General features: G+C 35.8%; 1 protein-coding gene across 1 annotated transcript in view; it reads left to right on the top strand.

Annotated features, from left to right (window-relative positions):
* Positions 1-21,270, top strand: part of LOC111517335 (uncharacterized) — an 88,801-nt gene that overhangs the window by 2,079 nt on the left and 65,452 nt on the right. The window contains 3 exon segments of the mRNA XM_023173451.2: positions 8,127-8,330; positions 10,719-10,996; positions 16,952-17,138. Coding sequence (XP_023029219.2) covers positions 8,127-8,330; positions 10,719-10,996; positions 16,952-17,138 — 669 coding nt within the window.

The raw sequence follows: 21,270 nt of genomic DNA, 5'->3' as shown, positions 1-21,270 counted from the left end.
GACTCCCCTCAATAAGAAGACTCAACAAATTGTCTCTGGTCTGGATTTCTGACCATACTGGCCTGGAAAGCAATGAAGCTGTTGGCTCCCTTGCATAGGAGGGTGCTTCAAGTAGCTTCATTGGACCAGAACTTACCCAGCAAACACAATTATGTAAAATTGACATAAATGTTACATAACGGATAATACGTGTTATGTAACTAAGTTATGTAAAGTTTACATCCCTGTTATGGCGAAATGTCCGTCACAAATACAACCTGATTTTTACGTAACATTAATGTCATTATTTTACATATATTTTATATAATTTCAGTGAGTAAGTACAAACAAATATAATACTCGCTCGCAGAAACACTTGGAATCAATAACTGGAAAAAGCATCCTTCAAAAACCAAAACTTCCTGACAAAACTCTGCCTCCACAAATTTTTTTGTAAAAAATACTCATCAACAAAAACACAAATCTCAACGTATCACGTGATAAGAATGTCTCAAAACCTAACCTCTCCCACAGAATTTCACACAGACCAACATATAACTCGAAAACTCTCGATTCTCATCTGTCAGCAGAGCATATACTTTGTGCCTGCCCCGCTGCGGATCGAATCAGGTTTTCAGTGTTTGGTAGAACAACACTTCTACCATCTGACCTAAAAGAATCAATCACCATAGAATTTAATCGGCTTCGCCAAGAAGCTGGGTTTATTTGGTCGAGTTTGCATAGGTGTGAGTCACAATAAACCCTTGCGTGTTGCGGTGGAGGGCCGAATAGGCCCGCTCACTTTGATTTATTTTCTGTGGAACATATAATAGAAGGCAGATACTGATAAAAAACAACAGAATTCAAGTATAACCTTCTGCAATTGTCGATGATCTCCAACCCCCATCTGTTTTCAACGTGGCTTTATCCACCCCATAGTCCACTGGCAATGTAGTAGAACTACTGCGAAAATAATGTTCAGCTTATAGAACTGAGATAGAATAAAATGAATGTAGAGGCATTTGAGTGAAAATAACTCGACATCTGAGTCTGCTTGGAGATTTTGCAGATCTGTGTTCAAGGCTCAAACATCCCTCAATTTATAAAAAAAAGAGTTGAAGTTCTGCAATACATAAATGAGCTACGCACCCTTGTAATCTTGTTGATCTGGACTAATAAAGCAACATTCATTTCCGAGCAACCCTATATATCAACTTAATTAATAACACAAGGCATTACCTGGAAGGATTACGTAATTCTACAGGGAAATGAGATGAATATTAAAATAGGCGTTGTCCTCACGCACCAGTAGAAAGCAACATGATTATTATTCAAGAGCACACTTTGGATAATGCCAGAGAAATTACTGGTAGGTACTATGTTGAAGGTACTTGGAGAAAAATAATAATTGAGTAATTTTTTTACATATCACAATAAGAAGTTCTCTTGACATTAAAAAACCCTTGGATTTGAATTGAAATAGTAATTTATGGAAAATTATGTTCCTTTGGACCAGAAGACAAAAGTCTGGGAGTCTGCGAGTCCAAACAAACCTGTTTTTAGGAGTGTTGCGTACACTATTTTTTCAGCAACCGGGTAGAAATACAAATCAAATTTGTTTATTATATTTCTTTGTGGGACAAAATTTCGAAAATTTCGATCCTCATTTGTGCTAAATTATTTTAGATCATGCACAAAATAAAATAATACTACAACAACATGGGTTTTTCCACTGTAGGGTCTTTCCCCCTGTAGATCCATTGATACCAATTTAATCGAGTTCACAGATTATGTGTTAGAGAGTATGGATGATCAGTTGCAAGTGGATGTGATCTATACGGATATCAGCAAGGCTTTCGATAAAATAAGTCACAACTTGATCATTGAAAGACTCGCGGGATAGATCGGCATCATCTGGTGTAGATATCGTCATACACTACAGAAAGGCATCAAGTTGTGGATGTTAACGGTTACCAGTCAGAACCTTTTGTGGTTACATCAGGTGTACCACAGGGAAGTCACTTGGGACCACAACTTTTTATAATTTATATTAACAATATTGTTGAAGTATTTCAACATTCCAACTGTTTGTTATATGCCGATGGCCTCAAGATTTATCGAACCATTAAAGAAATCCAGCACTATGAGAGATTGCAAAATGACCTTGAAGCATTTGCAGAAATCTGTGGCAATAGTAGCCTATACTTAAATCTTGATGAATGTCACAAAATAACTTTCACCAGAAATATAAATCCCATTGATTTTCAATATCAAATAGGAAATCACACAATCAAAACAGTTAATTAAGTACGTGATTTGGGAGTGATAATGGATTCCAAAATGGCGTCAATTCGTCAATTGGCGCGTAAAACTGACATTATTTCTATAATCAATGGAAATTTTCGTCCAGTTTTCAAAAAGTATTCTTTGTTGTCTCTTACAGATAGAAGAAAAATGTCAGATATATTAATGCTGTACAAATTATTCAATAAAAGTGTTGATTGTCCTACGTTGATAACAAAAATTTCATTGAATACACCTTGCAGAGACTTGCGAAACCATGATCTCTTTGCAACCCCATTTAGAAAAACCAATTCAGGAAAAAACTCTCCTTTATGCAGAATTGTCAGATCCTTCAATACTCATTGCAATGATATTGAAAAACTGAGGTTACCTTTCCTTAGATTTAAAAAGTATGTGAGATATATTTTTATTTACAATTAGTTATCGGTTCTTCACATACTGTTTAATAATTTTTTTGTTGATATTCATTACTATTTAGTGTAATGTACTTAGCATTTATATTTTGTTTACTCACTATCTTTCATATGTAAAATGAGAATATTTTTTTGGTTTATTCTGTTCGTATCCCCATTCGTGTGATAAATTAATAAATAAATAAATAAAATCTTGATATTCGAATAGAAGATAAGTACAGAAACAGTTTAATTCTTATTTATATTGATATCTGTACGAAAATTTGAGCAATTGTTGATACTGGAGGGATTCAATTTGTTTGAAGCGCTTAGCATACTTAAATGCCTTTTGTTGAAGACAGGACAAGAAGGTAAAGTTTTCTGGATAATACCACGCTAGATATTGAATTATATCTGAAGAACAGTTATGTAAGACATCCCACAACAAATGATTCTTGTTAATCCAGCAGTTCGATCAAATGTCACGGTTTTCCTCGCTTTTTTCTTCGATTGCCGTGGCATAGTACATCAGAAGTTTCCGCCACATGGTCGTACGGTTAATGAGGAGTATTATCTTGAAGTTATGAGCCCCTCGTGAGGAGCGATATGTCCGGTATTGTGGAAAAACAATCCATGGCTTTCGCATTACGCACCTACTCACTTGCCATTGCTTGCTCATAATTTTTTGACCAGACACAACACAATTGCCATGCCTCAGTCACCGTATCTACCAGATTCAGCCCCTTGTGACTTTTTTCCAAGATTGAAGAGACCCATGGAAGGAGGGCGTTTGCGACGATTGAGGAGAAGTGCATTATATCTGAGAACTACTTTGAAGGAAAAAAAAATATAAATTGATGAATAAAAAAATATTTCTTGAGAGAAATGGAAAATTCACATCATTTTTCCAACAGACCTTTCACTAGTGCAGGAAAGATCCAGCTCAGACAGCAGTGACTCTGGAACTTGACTAACTTCAACGTGGCTTGACTGTATGTATGAAACCTGCGTCTAAGAAAATTATTTGTTAACTAGTAAATCAGTTCTGTCTCGTGAACAAAGCCTCAGAAGCGGGAAAGAAGCATCCCATGTGCCAATACTCTTAACAGGTCTGTAGGAGTTCTACTCGATTGATTTCAAAGTGGTTCTGCTGCATATGAAAGTCTATTCTCTTGTGAGGTATCTAGCATAGATATCTGTCAGATATGCATTTGGGCACCAATATAATAGCCTCAATAGCCACATCTACTAGATGCATAAAATCATTTATTTAATGTAGACTAGTTGTTGCCCGCAGCTTCGCCAGCGTGGAATTTTGTTAGTCATATTAAGTTTCGTAGCAGATCATTTCAAAGAAATAGTCACAATACCTTCTTATTAACCAAAAACTTCAGGTTTCCAACTTGAAACTGACGATATTCAATACAATTTTTGAAAACCCCGATTTTTCCCCCGTGTGGGTGAAAATTACTGATTCCCTTTCTTGATGCTTATTTACGCTTTACAAAGAACCTTCCTGCATATTTCAAGATTCATGAGCTTTAGCTGTACGTTGATATAAGAGCAGGCAACAGCTAGCTAGTAATTCATACTTTTACTTTAAAAAAACAGTAACTAAAAAATATGCCAACTGTACTAAGTAATGAATAGCTTCACATTCATATCAGTATACATTTTATAAATTTTTACCCATTTTACCATTTATTGCGGTCGTGTACGAAATTTGCAATACAAGTGTTCTGAAATTTCAATGGACCTCACCTAAATTTATTTGGGATCCCCAAAAGTGAATTCAAATGATCTGAAAAGTCAATTAACAAGTATTTAAATATCATGGATTTTATGGCTAACGAGTAGTTTCTCAATGTTGTCAAAGAAAGAAATAACACAACGTTTTCTGTCTAAATTGGTGGGTAAAGAACATTGTTCTAAGAATTAATGAAACCATAATTCTTCCCGATGAAACTGTGTAATATTTATTTCATGCACGGATATGATAAATTAGCAGAATGTAAATGCATGTTTTGGAAATCTGTTCAGTAATTTACCTCTAAAACGTGAATAAATTATATAGTTCATCATTCACGACTCCTTGTGATTCACCATAACTTCATGTCGTTATTAATTATCTGCGACAATGGAAAATTTCATTTCCTGGAAAGTAACTCAAAATTCAGGAACATAACGAGATTCCTTCCTGGCCCGAGCTCAAGGCTCGGCCCAGTGTTTGGAGATAATTTAAAGTTTTGATGAACTTTCTTGAATTTTTAACCTTCACAAAGACAACAATAAATGAATCCAGAACAACGGAATCATCAGTTTAATTAAGAAAAACTTGAGAAGTCCATAATTTGAAATTATTTGATTGAGTAGGAAACCAAAAACTTTCTTTCCCAAAAATAACCCCTCCTAAAAAATGTCTCTGTCAATTTAAACTACTATGAAGTCGGAACAACTTTGCTTTGTTCCTCTTAAAGGAATTAACTTCCATTCTTGTTGTATCATTTTGTAACTTCAGTTTACCTAATACACAATGTTCATTTAGTTAAGTGGACTTTTATGAATGAGAAACTAACAATGAAGGTAATATGTGCGAATCATCAACATGTTTCTCATTATCTGGAGTATATTATTTTTAAAAACTATCATGAACGAGAACAAAGAGTCGCTTTCACAATCTGCTAAACGTGTTTTGTGAATGCAGATTATTTTTAAAATACAGACACCGTTTCCTGATCTATCTTTCAACAACTATGTTCATTGAATCATTATTTATCCTCCAAGACAAATTTTTAAACAACTCAACTCATTGATAATGTGAGATGACATGCGATATCACTAAACAGAAGAACATGTTTCAAAAATGTTCCTCTGTCACGAACTTCTCGAGTATATCAATAAAAATTTCGATAGCTTTTCACGTCATGAGACAAATTATAATCGGCAATAAAACACGGAGTGTGTGAAAACATAGTTTTTCCGATGTTTCGGTGTTTGTGAACGATTGTACCAGGCGCCAGTTACAGCGGCCTTTGCCGACTTATTGTTGGAAAAGTTCATTCGTGATTTACATTGATTATCTTGCTACACCCATTGAATTGCCAGGTAGCATGATAGAAAAACTCACCGTTTTTTTTGGAGAGGAAAATTGCCCCACTTCTGATTGCCGCCATTCCATTGTTCTGAAGCTTTGAGATTTTATGTATAGTTTTGAAAGAAATTGTTGATGTCGCATCAAATACCTTATCATTTATGGCAAACAATTATGATGGAAATCAATTCTCATTTTCATGCGAAGTGTCCAAAGCTATGAACTATTTTGCCTGTTCTGACGATTAACTGATAAGAGGTTAGTCTGAAAAGTTTCTGAACTAACAAAGATACAAGACATTTTGCAGGTGTAGGCCAAGACTCGCTGAACACACACTCTCTTATTGACGATAACTCCGGACAATCGCATAATGCATACTTGAGAGTTTCATCTTCCTGGTCACATATCATTCAACCGATCCAGGGTTACTCGTCATCTCCTACATTCGGCCATCCTGCAAAAGGTCTGTCCTCAGACCTTATTCTAACCTGAGAACAAAAAAAATAATGGAAAAATTCAATAGAGCAACGATTACTCAATGGTGATGTTCACCAAAGGTGACTTTTACTTCATTTACTTACAGAGCAACGTTTCCAAAGGTAACGTTTACCTTTTTTACTTACAGAGCAACGTTAGCTCAATGGTGACGTTCACCAAAGGGAACGTTTACCTTTTCTACTTACAAAGCAACGTTTGCTCAATGGTGACGTTCATCAAAGGAAACGTTTACCTTTTTTTACTTAGAGAACAACGTTTGCTCAATGGTGACGTTCACCAAAGGTAACGTTTACCTTTTCTACTTACAAAGCAACGTTTGCTCAATGCTGACGTAGTTGCTCTGACGTTGAAAAGGTAAACGTTACCAAAGGTACCAAAGGTAACGTTTACCTTTTCTACTCACAGAGCAACGTTTGCTCAATGGTGACGTTCACCAAAGGTAACGTTTACCTTCTTTACTTACAGAGCAACGTTACCAAAGGTAACGTTTACCTTTTCTACTTACAGAGCAACGTTTGCTCAATGGTGACGTTCACCAAAGGTAACGTTTACTTTTTCTACCTACAGAGCAACGTTTGCTCAACTTACTTTTGTTCGTCTTGTATACTTATCCATTTCTTTAGATGATCTGGAGACATAACTGTTCTTGAGCGTCTATAACCTTCTCTGAGATCTTCCATTTCGTGACAATTGTGAGCTACATGTCCTAAACGTTTACAATTAGAACACACAATACGAGGTTTTCTACAATTTTTAGCTATATGTCCCGAAATACCACAATTGAAACAAGTTAAACCTCCTTTGGAATTTTTCCTGTTTTGAGCTTGATGAACAGGACGACTATTAAATGAAGGAGTTCGGTAACTAGCACTAGGGACTGTGATTTGAGATGGCATATCTTCCATGGTATTCAAATAGGCATATAACAAATTAGCATCAGTATACTGGGCTGATCTAACAGTACGAGCTAAATTTTCATCTGTTATACCACTTACTACAGCATCGACTAAATATTCTTGAGGAAATGTCAAATTGAGTGCTTTTAATTTTGACAACTTTTAAAAACAATAGTCGCCTAAGTTTTGACATGGTTTTGTTTCATAATCAGCAGCACTCTTTAGCAAATTAGAAAATGGAACAGACTTACGGAATTAAAGTTCCATTAAACGTTTTACTTCTTTCCAACTTGCGTCATATTTGGCATTTTCGTCGAACCACTGCCGTGCGTTGCCTCTCAACCCCCTCGATATCAGCCGTATTATTGAATCATCATCTCAACCATATCTTGCAGCCAGATAATCGACTCTACTAAGCCATTGTTCCACCACTGAGTCATCTTGAGACGGATCGAACAAAGGAACCAGAAACTCGTCACCAGTTTGATGAGTGTACTTAACCTGCCTTTGTTTCAGTCTCTTTAATTCAGGTTTCAATCTTTTCAATTCCCATTTTGTGGAACCATCACGATCTCTACAGGCACTACTTGAGGAAATACACCGCGAAACCGATTTTTTCTTGTCTTTACGTTTTTTCCACCTATTTTCACTTACGTTTATCGTGTCTCAAGCTCTTGCGGCCTCGTTCAAATTCAGCTGCCCAAACTGTCACTGGTAAATGATGGTGTAGAGTCCCCTTTCACAGAATCCAACTCATCTGTGATTTGCTTGGTCGTATTGCCTTTCAAAAACGAGTATTCAATGACAGCTCAATCTCTGTTTTCCCCTTCCTTGAGAAAATAGACAACAGATATGATTTTGTGAAGCTAAATACTCAATGGTGGCAGTCAATGTCCTGAATTTCAAATCGGTTCAAAGTAAAAAGAAATAAAAAACCTTCAAACATTTTTGATTGTTTTTTTTCAGTCAGCCGGACCCGACACCACAAAACCTATAACGAAACGGGTTGGTGAACTTCCTTTGCTGCCAAATGAAAAAATCAGTTGCAGGGCGAGTGGCAAGAGGCCATTGAGGGTTAATGCGAACTATCACATGGATACGGTTCCCAGACGATCTCCTAGAAAATCAAACAGCACTTCTGATGGGAGTACAAATACGTATTCTCGGGCGGTGAGTTCTCATTGCAACGTTTTATTTTGTTTGAGAATGGAGTCGTATTCGAATAATGTGAGCTACAAAATTTTCTGTTTGAAATAAACCCAACCATCTCATTTTCTTACATCATATGAAATAATAGAAGAAAGGACGATGTATTATCTGGAACGTTCACAAGGAAACTCATTGAAGTTACAGACAAATGTAAAAATACATAACTAACAATTTTTTCTAAAGCAAATGAAGTTCAAACGTTCAAGCCAGTCTCTATATACCTACACAATTGCACCACCAACACACACAAACCACCTACACATTTGCTACACGAATTGCATATGCAGGAAATTTTCTGTGAAGATTCCTGCACTGACGCCTGTCGGATATAATCCAACGCCCTTCGTGGTATTAGCCAGGGGAGTAGTTGTTTTCGGATAGGCGTCAGTCCATTAAACCTACTGTGTAGGTATATAGAGACTGGCTTGAAGGTTCGAAGTTCCGTTTGCTTTAGATTTGTTTAATGCCAGTTTTCAAGCATAGCCTACTGACTAATAAGTAACAATTTTTTGTTGATATTTGACCAACTGGTGAAACAAAGCCATTATAAGTAAACAAAACTAGCAAGACAAAAAGTCTTTGGTACAATAACAACTCATACGAGCCAAGTCTTTGTTAGAAGTTTTTAATCGTTTTCTTATCCAAAGTTTTATTTGATCTACAATTATAATCTAAGTAAATTTTCGAAAGATTAAATTTACTCGGAAAAATATTGAATTCTACGAAAGAACTATATCAAATACCAATTGAAAAGTCAACAAATCAGTTGTTTTCATACTTGTTCATAAGAATTTATGTGTGAAACAAAATATGTATCATTTGTGTCATTTTAAAAACGATAATGATTTTTTTCGGGGATGAAAAGAGAACACATGAATTTGTTTCGATAATTTTGAGATGGGAATTGAAAAAGTTTGGGAAATCATGGCGGATATTTGTAATCCTGATAACAATTTGGCAAATCAGTACAATTCTGATCATTCACAATTCTACTGCAAATCAAGAACCATCGGTAAACAACTGTTTCGACTGTTGGGCATCATCAGTACCGGGCAGGCGGCCCTCGATTGAAGACAAACCGTAGTGGAAAGTCATCTTCAGTTCAATCGGGTTGGAGTCCAGTTCCCTTACCCTTTCAGCTGATTAATTAACCGTAGAAAATCAAGCAGAGTACTTGATAAAAGTTACTGCGTAAATGCAAGCGAGACATTAGTGGAGCCACCTATTGGTGTGACGTGAAATAACAATACAGCTTCATTTTGCGTATAATCAATAGTTCTGTGGTCATTTCGAAGAAAAAGCTGTAATTTGCAAATGACAAAAATGCTTTTTTGCAGCTTTTTCTCAAAATTGAGCAATTGGAACCATTCAAACTTTTAGAGGATATTACAAGTACAAGTATATGATTATTGTCAATTTGTAATTATGGTAATTATTGGTAATTATGATAGTAAATTGATGGAAGTAGCAGTTACGACATGGTAGGAAATCATAATGAAGAAAAGAGAATTGAAACTCTACCACTTTTATTTGTAACTTGGACCAAAATGATTCCTTCATAACTCATTCAGGTTTTGTGCCAGGTACTTTTACAGAGTGGAAATTGCGGATTTTTCAAGCTTCCCAAAAAAATTCTCGTGAGTTTTCTTTAAAAAATGCATACGTTTTTGGCAATTTCACGTTGAAACCTTCAATGTTGGCGTTTGACGAATAAGAACCACCCTACTCCGTTCGTATTGGGTCTACAGACACCATAAACTCATTCTTTTTGTCGTCTTGAACGTGGATTCATTAGCTGAAATCATCGAACAAAAAATGTGGGAAATTTTGAAAAAAAGGAATAAATAAATCAATGTCAATGAAAATTCTTCACAAAGATGTTAGTTAGACCCTGTACAGAATTTTTTTGCAGATATCTGAAATTTGGTTTGGGAAAGAAGAGAGCAAAACGGTTTTTCCCCTCAAAAACTGAGCTGTCCAAAAATACTCCATTCTCAATTTAAATTTTTTTTACAATATTAGAATTTTCGTGTAGATCCCAATTTGTTTTAAAATGAATTGCTTTTACTCACCGACAATGTAGTTGGAAGAGTTTTTAATATCGGGAAAGCAGGTGTTAATCTCAACTATTACAATCAAACATAGAAATATACAAAACATTAAATGGTTCTTCTTCATAATTCTATTATAGTTTAGGTTTATGAAATGTATTCACCTTCATTACCTCATGAATTTATTCAGAGTTTCGATCAGCAGCATCCCAGAAAATCATTTTTTCAATGATCACACCCCCCTGAAGATCCAGCTGAATCCTCCACTGATTCCTAATCGTCGAACCTCCTTTTGCAGCCTCGCAGAGTACGCTTCGCCCTTCCGCCGACAGATGGCTCCTCTAGCACCAACGGCGTCGTCGGCGACTCCAAATCAACGCGACCATCAGCGGGAGAGGAATGCTGTCGACCATGCGGTGCCTTCAGCAGTTTCAGTTCGCGTCCTGAAAGCATCGGGAGGCATTTTACGTGTGCTGAAGCGCGAGTTCCGGATTTCGCGGCTATACTGACTCAAGGCACGAGTGTTTTGGTTACCTCTTCGCCAGGAGTAAGGAACAGGGTTTATCCGACTGCAAGGTAGGTTTTCAGAATGATTTTTTATCCAATTCGTCAGTTTTCAGTCATGAAATTTAGTTTTTGTACGAGCAACAAGTGGACAAAAACTGTTTTTGTTATCCGGATTAATTTGAAAAGACATATTTGAAATTTAGGATGGATGAACACCGTTAATGAAAATTGAAATCGAACTTTGAAAGATATTCACATTTTGAAAATGATTTTGACATGGCCAGTCTTCCAAAATTGGAAAAACAGAAAACTTCAAATTGAGATCAGCTGGAAACGATTATTTCAAAAATTTAATTAACAAATATTACTATACTCCTTTCGAAACATCCTGAGAATTTGTGTCTGATTCAACAAACGACTATTATAGTTAATAAACAAAATACTTTCCGAAATAGTCTACGCAAAAGCGATTCGAGATGTTTTTTCTATTGATAAGCTACATAATCAAAATCGAAATTATAGAGCTTTAACGTATTTTCCACAAACAATGGAAAAAGTGGCTTAATTTTTTAGGAAACGAGATATTAAAATTGCATATAGAACAAGTATTACGTTGGGAAAGTTAGTTGAAAATAGTAAAGACAAAATATCATAATTCAAGAAATCAGGGGTATATGAATTGAAGTTTGGAACGTGTCCTGAGGTATACATTGGTCAAACTGGCAGAACATTTAGGAATCGAATCCAGGAACATCATATAAGCTATGTTAATAAGAATAAACTTCCTCAAGTTTACACTCGAGGAAGCTATTGCATAGCGAAACACCTGTGTCGCGATTATTGTAAAACCTTTCATAGTGAAAATCATACAATAAACTTTATTAATTAGTTTTAAATCTTATTGGTAAGTTTTCATATAGATTTCCATCCAGTTTCATTCAAAAATTATTCAATTATTATTTTAGGAATTCTCCTAAATATAGGATGTTTTCCATAAAGAACACAAAACGTATTTTTCCATTTGAAAATGACTTTGAATTAGGGCAGTTGCTTTTAGGATGATCTGAAAGTTTCCGACCCAACAATTATGCAAGACATTTCTTTTTAGATGAGGGAAGAGAAATGAGTCGCTTGGAGCTAGAACTGGTCAGTGAGGCGGATGGTCAAGCAGTTACAATTGTAATTTGTGGATTTTTGCTATGGCAACCGCTGAGGTGTTGTTGTCTTGATGAAACAGTATTTTCATTTCACTAGAGCCGGTTCCCCCTTTACATTCCACTGTTTGGACTGTATTTTTGTTTAGGGCGTATAATGGTATATCCAAGTTTCATCAACAGTAATTCATCGGCGCCAAAACTCGGATTTATTGCGCATAAACTGCGCCATCAGGGCGTTAGAAATGTTTATTCGAAGACGTTTTGGTCTAACTTGAGCAAACGCGACACCCAATACGCCAACATAATAATAATGATGATAATATATTTATTCACTGGAACAAATGACATAATTAATTAAATAATACATAATAATTTGAGTAGGTAGGTAAATGTTTATGATAATATTTTTTGTACATAATTTACATGGTATTATATCATTAAACGAAGTATAAATGAACGAATATGAGCGATAATCCACAGAACACACGCTTGTCGTGGAACAATGAAAGAAACTGATAAAAGACAAAGGTATATACGTGTTGACGAAAAGAAAAATCAACGTACACTCATACATAGATATAAGTATAAGTCAGTCTACAATGAAAACAAGACCTCTGAAGAACAGTCCTTTGGTCCTATTGTATTATTTCAGAAATTATTCTTTATATGGATCAGTTGATGGGTGAATGATCTAGGAAGGTTTGAAATCCAATTTTTCGGTACTTTTTTGAATAAGCTCAGCGAGTTGATTGTTTTCCGTTCACTGGGAACTGCATTGTAAACTCTGGATTTGAGGAAATATGATGAACGTTTGGATATTGTCCTCATACTTCATGGGCAGCTTCCTCATGTCTGAATGTTGACTAAATATGTTACAAACGCGTTCTTTTGACATGTTCATAACCTCTGCTAACTCTCTTACATTAATTTGGCGGCAGTCTAGCACCATTTGGTGAACTTTGGCGATGTTTTTGTCGGTAGTTGCAGTTTTTGGATGTCCCAAACATTCATCGTCTCCCAAGCTGGTACGACCATCTTTAAATTCGACTGTCCAAAATTTCACTGTGATAAATGATGGTGCAGAGTTCCCACACACAGAATCCAACTCATCGTTGATTTTCGTAGGCGAATTGCCTTTCAAAGACAGCTCAATATTTTATTTCGTCCATTTTCATAAAAACACTAACATCGACTCACTCAGACGACTGTTAGATAAAAACCGCGCCACCAAAATGGCTGAAACTTTGATGAGTAACTGTCAACAGATGAACAACGAAATTCACTAGATTTTATTTAAGAGTGCTGCTATTTCAAGTTGGGTTCGGACATTTTTCAGACCACCATAATCTTAGTAAATGGACAAACTGAAATAAAACACCATTTGAGATCGCGGAAAGACAAAAACCCAAGAAAACATCGCTACTCCTCCACGCAGAAACGTCCTTCAAGGAATAGAAACTGGCTCATCTAAGATGTCGCGCAGTTTGATGAACTTTGTCCCGGTACCGTGAAAGGTAACTAGGACACCAGTTCAGTATACACGCGTGATTCTGGAAACGGCGCTTCCGCAATTTTCATCTCTTGGGACGCCTCCGGCGAGGCATCCGACCTCAATCGCGTAGAGAAATTACTGAAAGGGCCCTTGTTCGAGACACTCGACGAAAAATCGTTATTTAAATTTAATGGATTGTGGAAATATAGTTGGGAAAGAGTGGCTCGGTGAATTGAATTACCAGCCGGGGGGAGTTGGTATTTTCAAACTTCAAATGCCGCAGACGGGGTCAATTGTCGCTAACACCGAGAATTTTGCGGGATGATGAGTTTAGAAAATATCAACGCTTTGCCGCAGGAATGAGGATCTAGATTAGTTCTTGGGGGTGCTTAAAGAACTCTTGTGCCACTGAAATAAACTCTGAGTGGCCCATATACGTAAATTGAAACTATACGACTAGAGTGAGACCAACAAGACAAAAATTTGAGGAATTGCCATTTTTACATATCAACGTCGTTTGTCAAGAGAATTATTAGGTTGTTTCAACAGTTAGGTTAGGTTAGGTTAGGTCGAAAGTGAATTGGTCTATTCGACCCTCCACCGCAACCCGCAAGGGTTTATTATGGTCTTTCAGGTCAGATGGTAAGCAGACGGCTCTGCTAAACCAGACTCGAGGTTTCTTGTACGCTTCTTCAATGGCCAGCGCTAATAAAACAGCATGAAAAATCAACCAGGCGTTTGGCAATGATAGTATTAATGTTCAATGTTGGTTTGTGAATTTCGTTCCGAAGATTTCCGCCACGGAAGGTGAGCCCTATAGTGGTTGCCCTACAGTAATCCAGGACGAGGATTTGAGGACGCTGTTGGAAACTGACCCATCACAAACGGAGCTTAGGATGGCAGAAGAAATGGGCGTCAGCTACCATGTGGTTTTTGATGGTTGAAAACTCGAGGAGTGGGTGCCCCACGATTTGAACGATCGAGGTCTATTCTTCTTTGCTTTGCACAACCAAAACGATTCCTTTTTGAATCGGATCGTCACGTGTGATGAAAAATGGATCCTCTACGAGAACAGAAGAATTTCAGGGCAATGGTGGGATTCCGATGAGTCACCCAGGTATTTTCCAAAGGCTAAAACCTACCAAGAAAAGACCATGGTTACTCTATGGTGGTCAGCGACTGGTGTGATTCATTATAACTTTCACTGGTCAACAGAAGAGGCCCAGACAAGGACAGCCAAAAGGGTGAAGAGTACTCAAATTTGATCGGGACGTCGAAACACTGCGTTCGTAATAAACAAGAAAAACTTTCACGAAGTTGGAAGTGGTCGCCGTTCCGACAAAGTGATAAAACGGATCGTAATGAGACCGTTTGTTCTGTGTGTCATGGGCCGTAAAAGTGCATAATTCAAAAAGCCATTTCCAAGGAAGATAAAGCAAACGGCTTCCGTCCATAAGCTTGCCGATTACATTGAATCCGGCAATGTTCAGCTGATATAGGGTTCGGGTGATATTGGACTTATTTATAGATAGATAGATAGATAAAATTTATTTGTTCAGGATAAAAATACAGTACCCCTGAGGGCATAGAACATGTCAGTATAAATATAGACATATATCACAATAATATTAGGTTAAAAGAGGAAGGAAAGATGTACAGTACATAAAGTACACAAAAAATATATGCATAGGTACATATAAAAATATTGATACATGTAGATAAAGGCTCTTACGAGTCCATGATTGTAGTAAAAGCAGTCAAATAGATCAAATAATAATAGTATCATTTAAATACTCGTCAGTTGCATGGTATGCTTTTTCAAGTAAACATGCTTTTAATTTTATTTTTAATGTTGTTTTATCGAATTCCCTCACTGCAAGAGGGAGTTTGTTGTAAATTGTTATTAGAGTATGATGTACGTTTTTTTGAATAAATGAGAAGTTTGGAGTATTACAGGTCAAGTCTGACTTATTTCTTGTAGAGTATATGTGGGTATTTTTAGAGTTCTCAAAAAGTTTGGTGTTTTTCTTAATAAATAGTATAGTATCAAGAATGTACTGGCTGTATAAGGTTAGTATTTTATTTTTTATAAATAAGGGTTTACAACTAACAATTTGTATGGTATGTATGGTTAAATATAATTCTAAGGCATCGCTTTTGCATCTTAAATATCTTGGGGACATCTGTCGAAGCACCCCAGAATATTAAACCGTACTTGATCCTTGAGTGAACTTGTGCATAGTAGACACACATAGCAGCGTTTATATCTATTGATCTGTCTATTGATCTATTGACTTATCCAAAACTGTATATTGGCCAAACAGGAAGAACATTTTTCCAACGAATTAAAGAACATAGGAGTATTTTTGTAAATAGAAAGACCAATTCCACATTTGCAAACCATCTTTTAGCAGAAGGACATGAGTTCAATCATGAGTACGAGGTGTTACATTTAGAAGAGAAGAGTTTGAAACTTAATCTTCTAGAATGTTTAGAAATCAATAGATTCAGGAATTCGGGTAATTTACTGAATGATCAATTAGAACTCAATAACTCTCCGTTACTGAATATATTTTTTCAAATGTGAAAATGGAACATAAGTGCAGGTAATTTAATTCGTTAGAAACTCAGGTAAAATATCAGCTACTTAAAATTCAGGTACTTCGTTTACAGGTACTTTGATTTCAGATATTCCATGAACTATATATATATTTAGTATTGAATGTGTAGAATTAGTTGAAAGACACGCCAGATGAAGCCATTGTATGGCGAAACACGTGTTGCGTTTTTGTAAAACAATTTAGTGAAAATCTCACAATAAAGTGTTTTTGGAATACGTTTTTTCTATTGATCTTGTTAGTACTCTTAGAGCATAGCAGTATTTTGCAATATTTTGTATTATTGAGGTTAGGTGAGATTTCCAGTCCAATCTAAGATCAAGCTCAATTCCCAAGAACTTTGTACTTTTGTACTGAGGCTGAGTATTCACATGCAGTTGATTGTTAGGAAAACTGTATTACTTGTGTTTTGTTTACATTCAACTTTAAGTGATTATGTGTGAACCAATCTTCCAATGTATTCAGTGCTTCAAACACGCTTCTGTCTAATTCTTCAATACTATGTTCCTTGATTACTACACTTGTGTCATCTGCAAACTGCACAGTGTTGAAATCAATAGCATTTGCTAGCTCATTGGTATACAGAATATATAGCAACGGCCCTAAGATTGATCCTTGCGGAACTCCTCTCAAGATTGTTAATTCATCTGACTGTATGTTTTCGTTAGTGATGTGGCATTTTTCAACAATATCAACAATAATCTTTTAATCATGCGAGGTATTTCGACACATAAAAATAGAGAAATATTCTCCACAGGTATTTGAGAGGCACGCTGTCTCCAACGATTAACGCTCTCCCCCACGCAGCTGCCCCTCCCGGAGGACAAGCTCTTCTCAGGGCGGCTCGCGACGGGGATGAACAGCTCTTGAAGGACCTTCTTCGTAATGGAGCTGATATTGGAATACCAGAAGCTGACTTGAATGCTGTTGATTCTAGTGGCAGGGTGAGTTCACCAAATTATGTACATTTGATTTAAATATAGTATGTCCCATATAAATAATATTCAAACTAATTCCAAGCTCAAAATATATTGTGATGCACTGTTTGGACCTTTGGTGTAGTAATGAATATTACTGGAGTTTTATCTCAACACTAAACTGACGTGAAAACCTGAAAAAGGTAAGTCTCAACCGAAGATTCCATCCTGAGTCCATCCTGCTTGGTATCATCGACATTTTGAGTTTGAATACGTAATAGAAAAGTACTAACTGTGGCTTTTCAACAGGAGTTCAGGAGCTGGCTTGATTTTTGACACTGAGCAAGGTGATCAAAATTCAGTTTCATGGTCTACATTAAAGCAACAGGGACCACTTCATTTCTATATTGTATATATATTATATTGAATACTACTATATTGAATAATAATTTATTTATCTTTTATGTGTATAATTAACTCATAGAGACACATTGTACAAATAAGACAAGTCACGGCTATGCAGAGCGAACAGTTTAAAATACATCATAAAATGTCTATATAAATATAGACATACATCAAAGTTAATATCATTAGAAAAGTTAATACAAGCACTAGATCATTGGCATTATATCTAGAGTTGGGCAGCCATATATTGATCCATAGAATAGAATGTGTTTGAGATAAGATGATTCTTTAGGTATTTTTGAAAGTATTATAATCGAAAGCTTCACCTTGAGTTGGAAAGATATTATAACAGTCAACGTTCATAGAATTTTTTCTTGATTTGTCCAATCTGAATTTGTTCGGTCTTATGAGTAGGCGGCTCTTATTATTATGATCATGGACATCAGCATTAATTTCGAGATTGCTTTTATTTTTATGAATTTCTAAGAATGTATGGTATATAAATATAGATGGCAAAGTCATAATTTTCAATGTCGCTAAAAGGGGTCTGCAGAAATCACTCTGCTTGGCCTGTGAGATTATTCTTACCATCTTTTTCTGAAGAACGATGACTTTATTTGCTTTAGTACTATTACCCCATAGAATTGTTCCATATATGTGAGAGTAAAAGAACGCATGATAGGCAGATAATAATGCATGATCACTAATCATAGTCCTCAGCTTTCGAAGAAGGAATATATATTTTGATATTTTCAAACATAGCTGCTCTACGTGATCTGACCAGTTCAGGGAGTCATCAAGGGTGATACCCAGCAATTTAACATGATGTCCGTTTACAACAGAGGCATTAGTTGAAAAGTGAAGTTTTTGGGTTTTAATTTCATTCAGCATGAGATTGTTGCACCTGAACCAGGATGAAGCTCTGTCCTGGGCCAAGATACTTTGATTGCGTAGCCCACTCTCATTCTTGCTAGTGCTGAAGAAAGTTGTGTCGTCAGCAAAAGCTAGGCATTCGTTTGGTAACATATAGGAAAAGAGGTCATTGATATATATATATATATATATATTATGATTAAGAGGGACCCCAGAACTGAACCCTGGGGACCTCCATATTTGACAATTTCGAGATTGGACACATTTTCTGCATCCAGTTCTATGTACTGTTTTCGGTTCTCTAGGTAATACGAAAAAAGAGCTAGTGGCACCCCTCAAACAGGTAAGAGGGATAGTGCCCAAATTGTTGTACAAGCCTTCAGTAATGGTTTTTCCAACGTTTGCAAAATATGAGTTGAACTCTTGAGCCGTGAAATTAGCTAAATGGAATTGAACGTTACATGAACTTCGAAAACTACGGCCAACCGCTCAGGATGATGTTTCAAACACCTTCGTCTACATAGATGAATGTATTGGTCATTGTGATTAGGAAAACTCCATTGCTAGTCCCATCTTTGTTCTACAAGTCAATCGTATCCAAATTGTTCGCTTTGCTTACATCTGCAAGAAAAAACTGGGAATCACATTCCATCTAAAATTTTTTGACAAGATATCTCCCTCACGAATAAAATGTGGACTATCTGATTCAATTTTTTTGTTTGTCCCATCAAATATTATTTGTAGAATATTTGGATAGATTGAAGAACCCCAAATTTCATCATTTGTGGATTTATTGTTTAGATTTTGGACCTGGTAGCTGGTATATTCTCTGTCTTTAACAACATAGAACTGTAGACCAGCTGAAAATAAACCAGCATTAGATAGATAAAATTCCTCTTTCTACCAAGAAGAAAATGTTAAAATAGGGTTAAAGTACTGAAAATGATATGGTTTTATGTAATTTTTTCCAACTTTGTTAACGAGTCTCGTTCAGAAGTGAGAGGTAGGGGTAGTTTTTACGTCCGCATTATATACAAATACATGTTTGTGTACATTTCTAATTATACTCGGTACATCCGTTTCTAATTGGCAGCATGGTTGTCATAATTTTATTCATTAATTTGATACAAATCAGGTATCAGAGTTAACGACAATATTTTGCTGTTCAAATGCTTTATTAAATTTGACGGATTTTATTTTGACTGTCAGTGTCACAAATTGGCACACGAATTTATAATTAAACGGTGCGCATTGCACGAGTGGGATAATTTTTTGGCAATTGCTCAGTAGTGAGAGTAAACAAAAATGTTTTCGGTACATACGAAACGGACTATTTTTTATTGGGGTCAACTGAATTTTTTTCTTATGAATAATCTCCCGTTTCATACCCAACTTGTGATGACGGAAGAGGGACTTCAAGTTTCTGAATAAATGTATTTGAATGTATTCGTTTCAATTGAATTTGTGCTCTGACTTCCATTATCAGAATGAATAGATTTCAGCACCGTCGAAGTTTGAAAAAATTACATTAGTGGAAAAGTCGCCAAGGTTATGGAAATTATTTGTTTTCCGGTCCATAAAAAAGTAAACGTGATTATGGTTTCTCGGAGACGAAACGTAGAGTTGAAAATCTGTGAACGCCATCATAAACAGCTCGAAAAGTGGCAATGAAAAAGTGTTCCTTGTTTTTTGTTATCTCCTCAAATATTCTCAGCACAAAAAGATGCGAAATTTGCGAATTCTTGTTCTGTTCGAATATCTCCGGAAATAATGGGAATTTTGAAAACTTTTAAACGTTATAAGCTCCGAAATAAGCACCCTCGTATTCATTCATATTACTTTTTATCTCTCATAGTTTACGATTTTGCCAAGATAAGGAGGGCATTTTAATTCAAATCAGATATACAGTGTGACCCATTTTTAATGGAAACACTCCCCTAAAATTTGAAGTTGTAAACCGATTTTAATAATTTTTTTTTGAAATGTCAAGTACTAAAAGGTCTACCTTGGGACAAAATTTGAAATGTTTATTAAAATTTCAGGGCATACGACGATATTATTTCTTAGTCGAAAATCGGGATTTTTTATTAGCGATTTTTTTAATTGAAAAATCACTACACCACTGGATTCAGAGTGCCTCTAAACAGGTGTGACCAAAATTTCATGAAAAAATATTCATCATTGACAAAGTTATGACAACTCAAAAATTCGAAAACTCACACAGCTAACAGTTACAAAAAACACCCTATATCAACAGATATAGCCATGAGAATATTTTTTTATGATTTCAACAATAAGGTGCCGCCAGATGAAAAAAAAAAACAAATAGCGTAAATATTTTTAATGAAAATAACGGAATTACATTCAAGTTTTCGCGCAAATTAACTAAAATTAAGACCTAATATTTCTATTTGAATCTTAGTTGCCATGGAAATGATATTACAGTATGACACTTGTGAAAGATTTAAGTGTACTATTGTCAACAATATTCACCTCACAGTTCTTCGAATTATTTTGTGTCATGGCTGCAAGATTGAGCGTAAGAGAGAAAATGGAAATTGTACGCCTTTCGGGAGATGACGTTAGAAGTGCTAGAGAGGTTTGTAAAGTATTTAATGAGAGACATCTATATCATCCTCGTATTAGCTGCGGTACGGTAAATAAAATAAATAAAATATTCAATGAAACTGGTGCAGTATCAAAAATGATGTTGAAAAGTAATCCTGTACAAAGACGAAACAGGAATGACAGGAATGATCAAATCATTTTAGATTATTTCGGAAATAATCCTAATGCTAGTATAAGGAATGCCACTTTAGATTTGAATATTCCACGAGAAACTATTCGGAGATGTCTCAAGGCGAAGAATATTAAAGTTTCA

This window comes from Leptinotarsa decemlineata, unplaced genomic scaffold (genome assembly GCF_025532065.1).
Source record: "Leptinotarsa decemlineata unplaced genomic scaffold, Ldec_3_MD MMD2_tig00001719_RagTag_RagTag, whole genome shotgun sequence".
Classification (NCBI taxonomy): Eukaryota; Metazoa; Arthropoda; class Insecta; order Coleoptera; family Chrysomelidae; genus Leptinotarsa; species Leptinotarsa decemlineata.
This window is presented reverse-complemented; position numbering and strand designations above follow the sequence as displayed.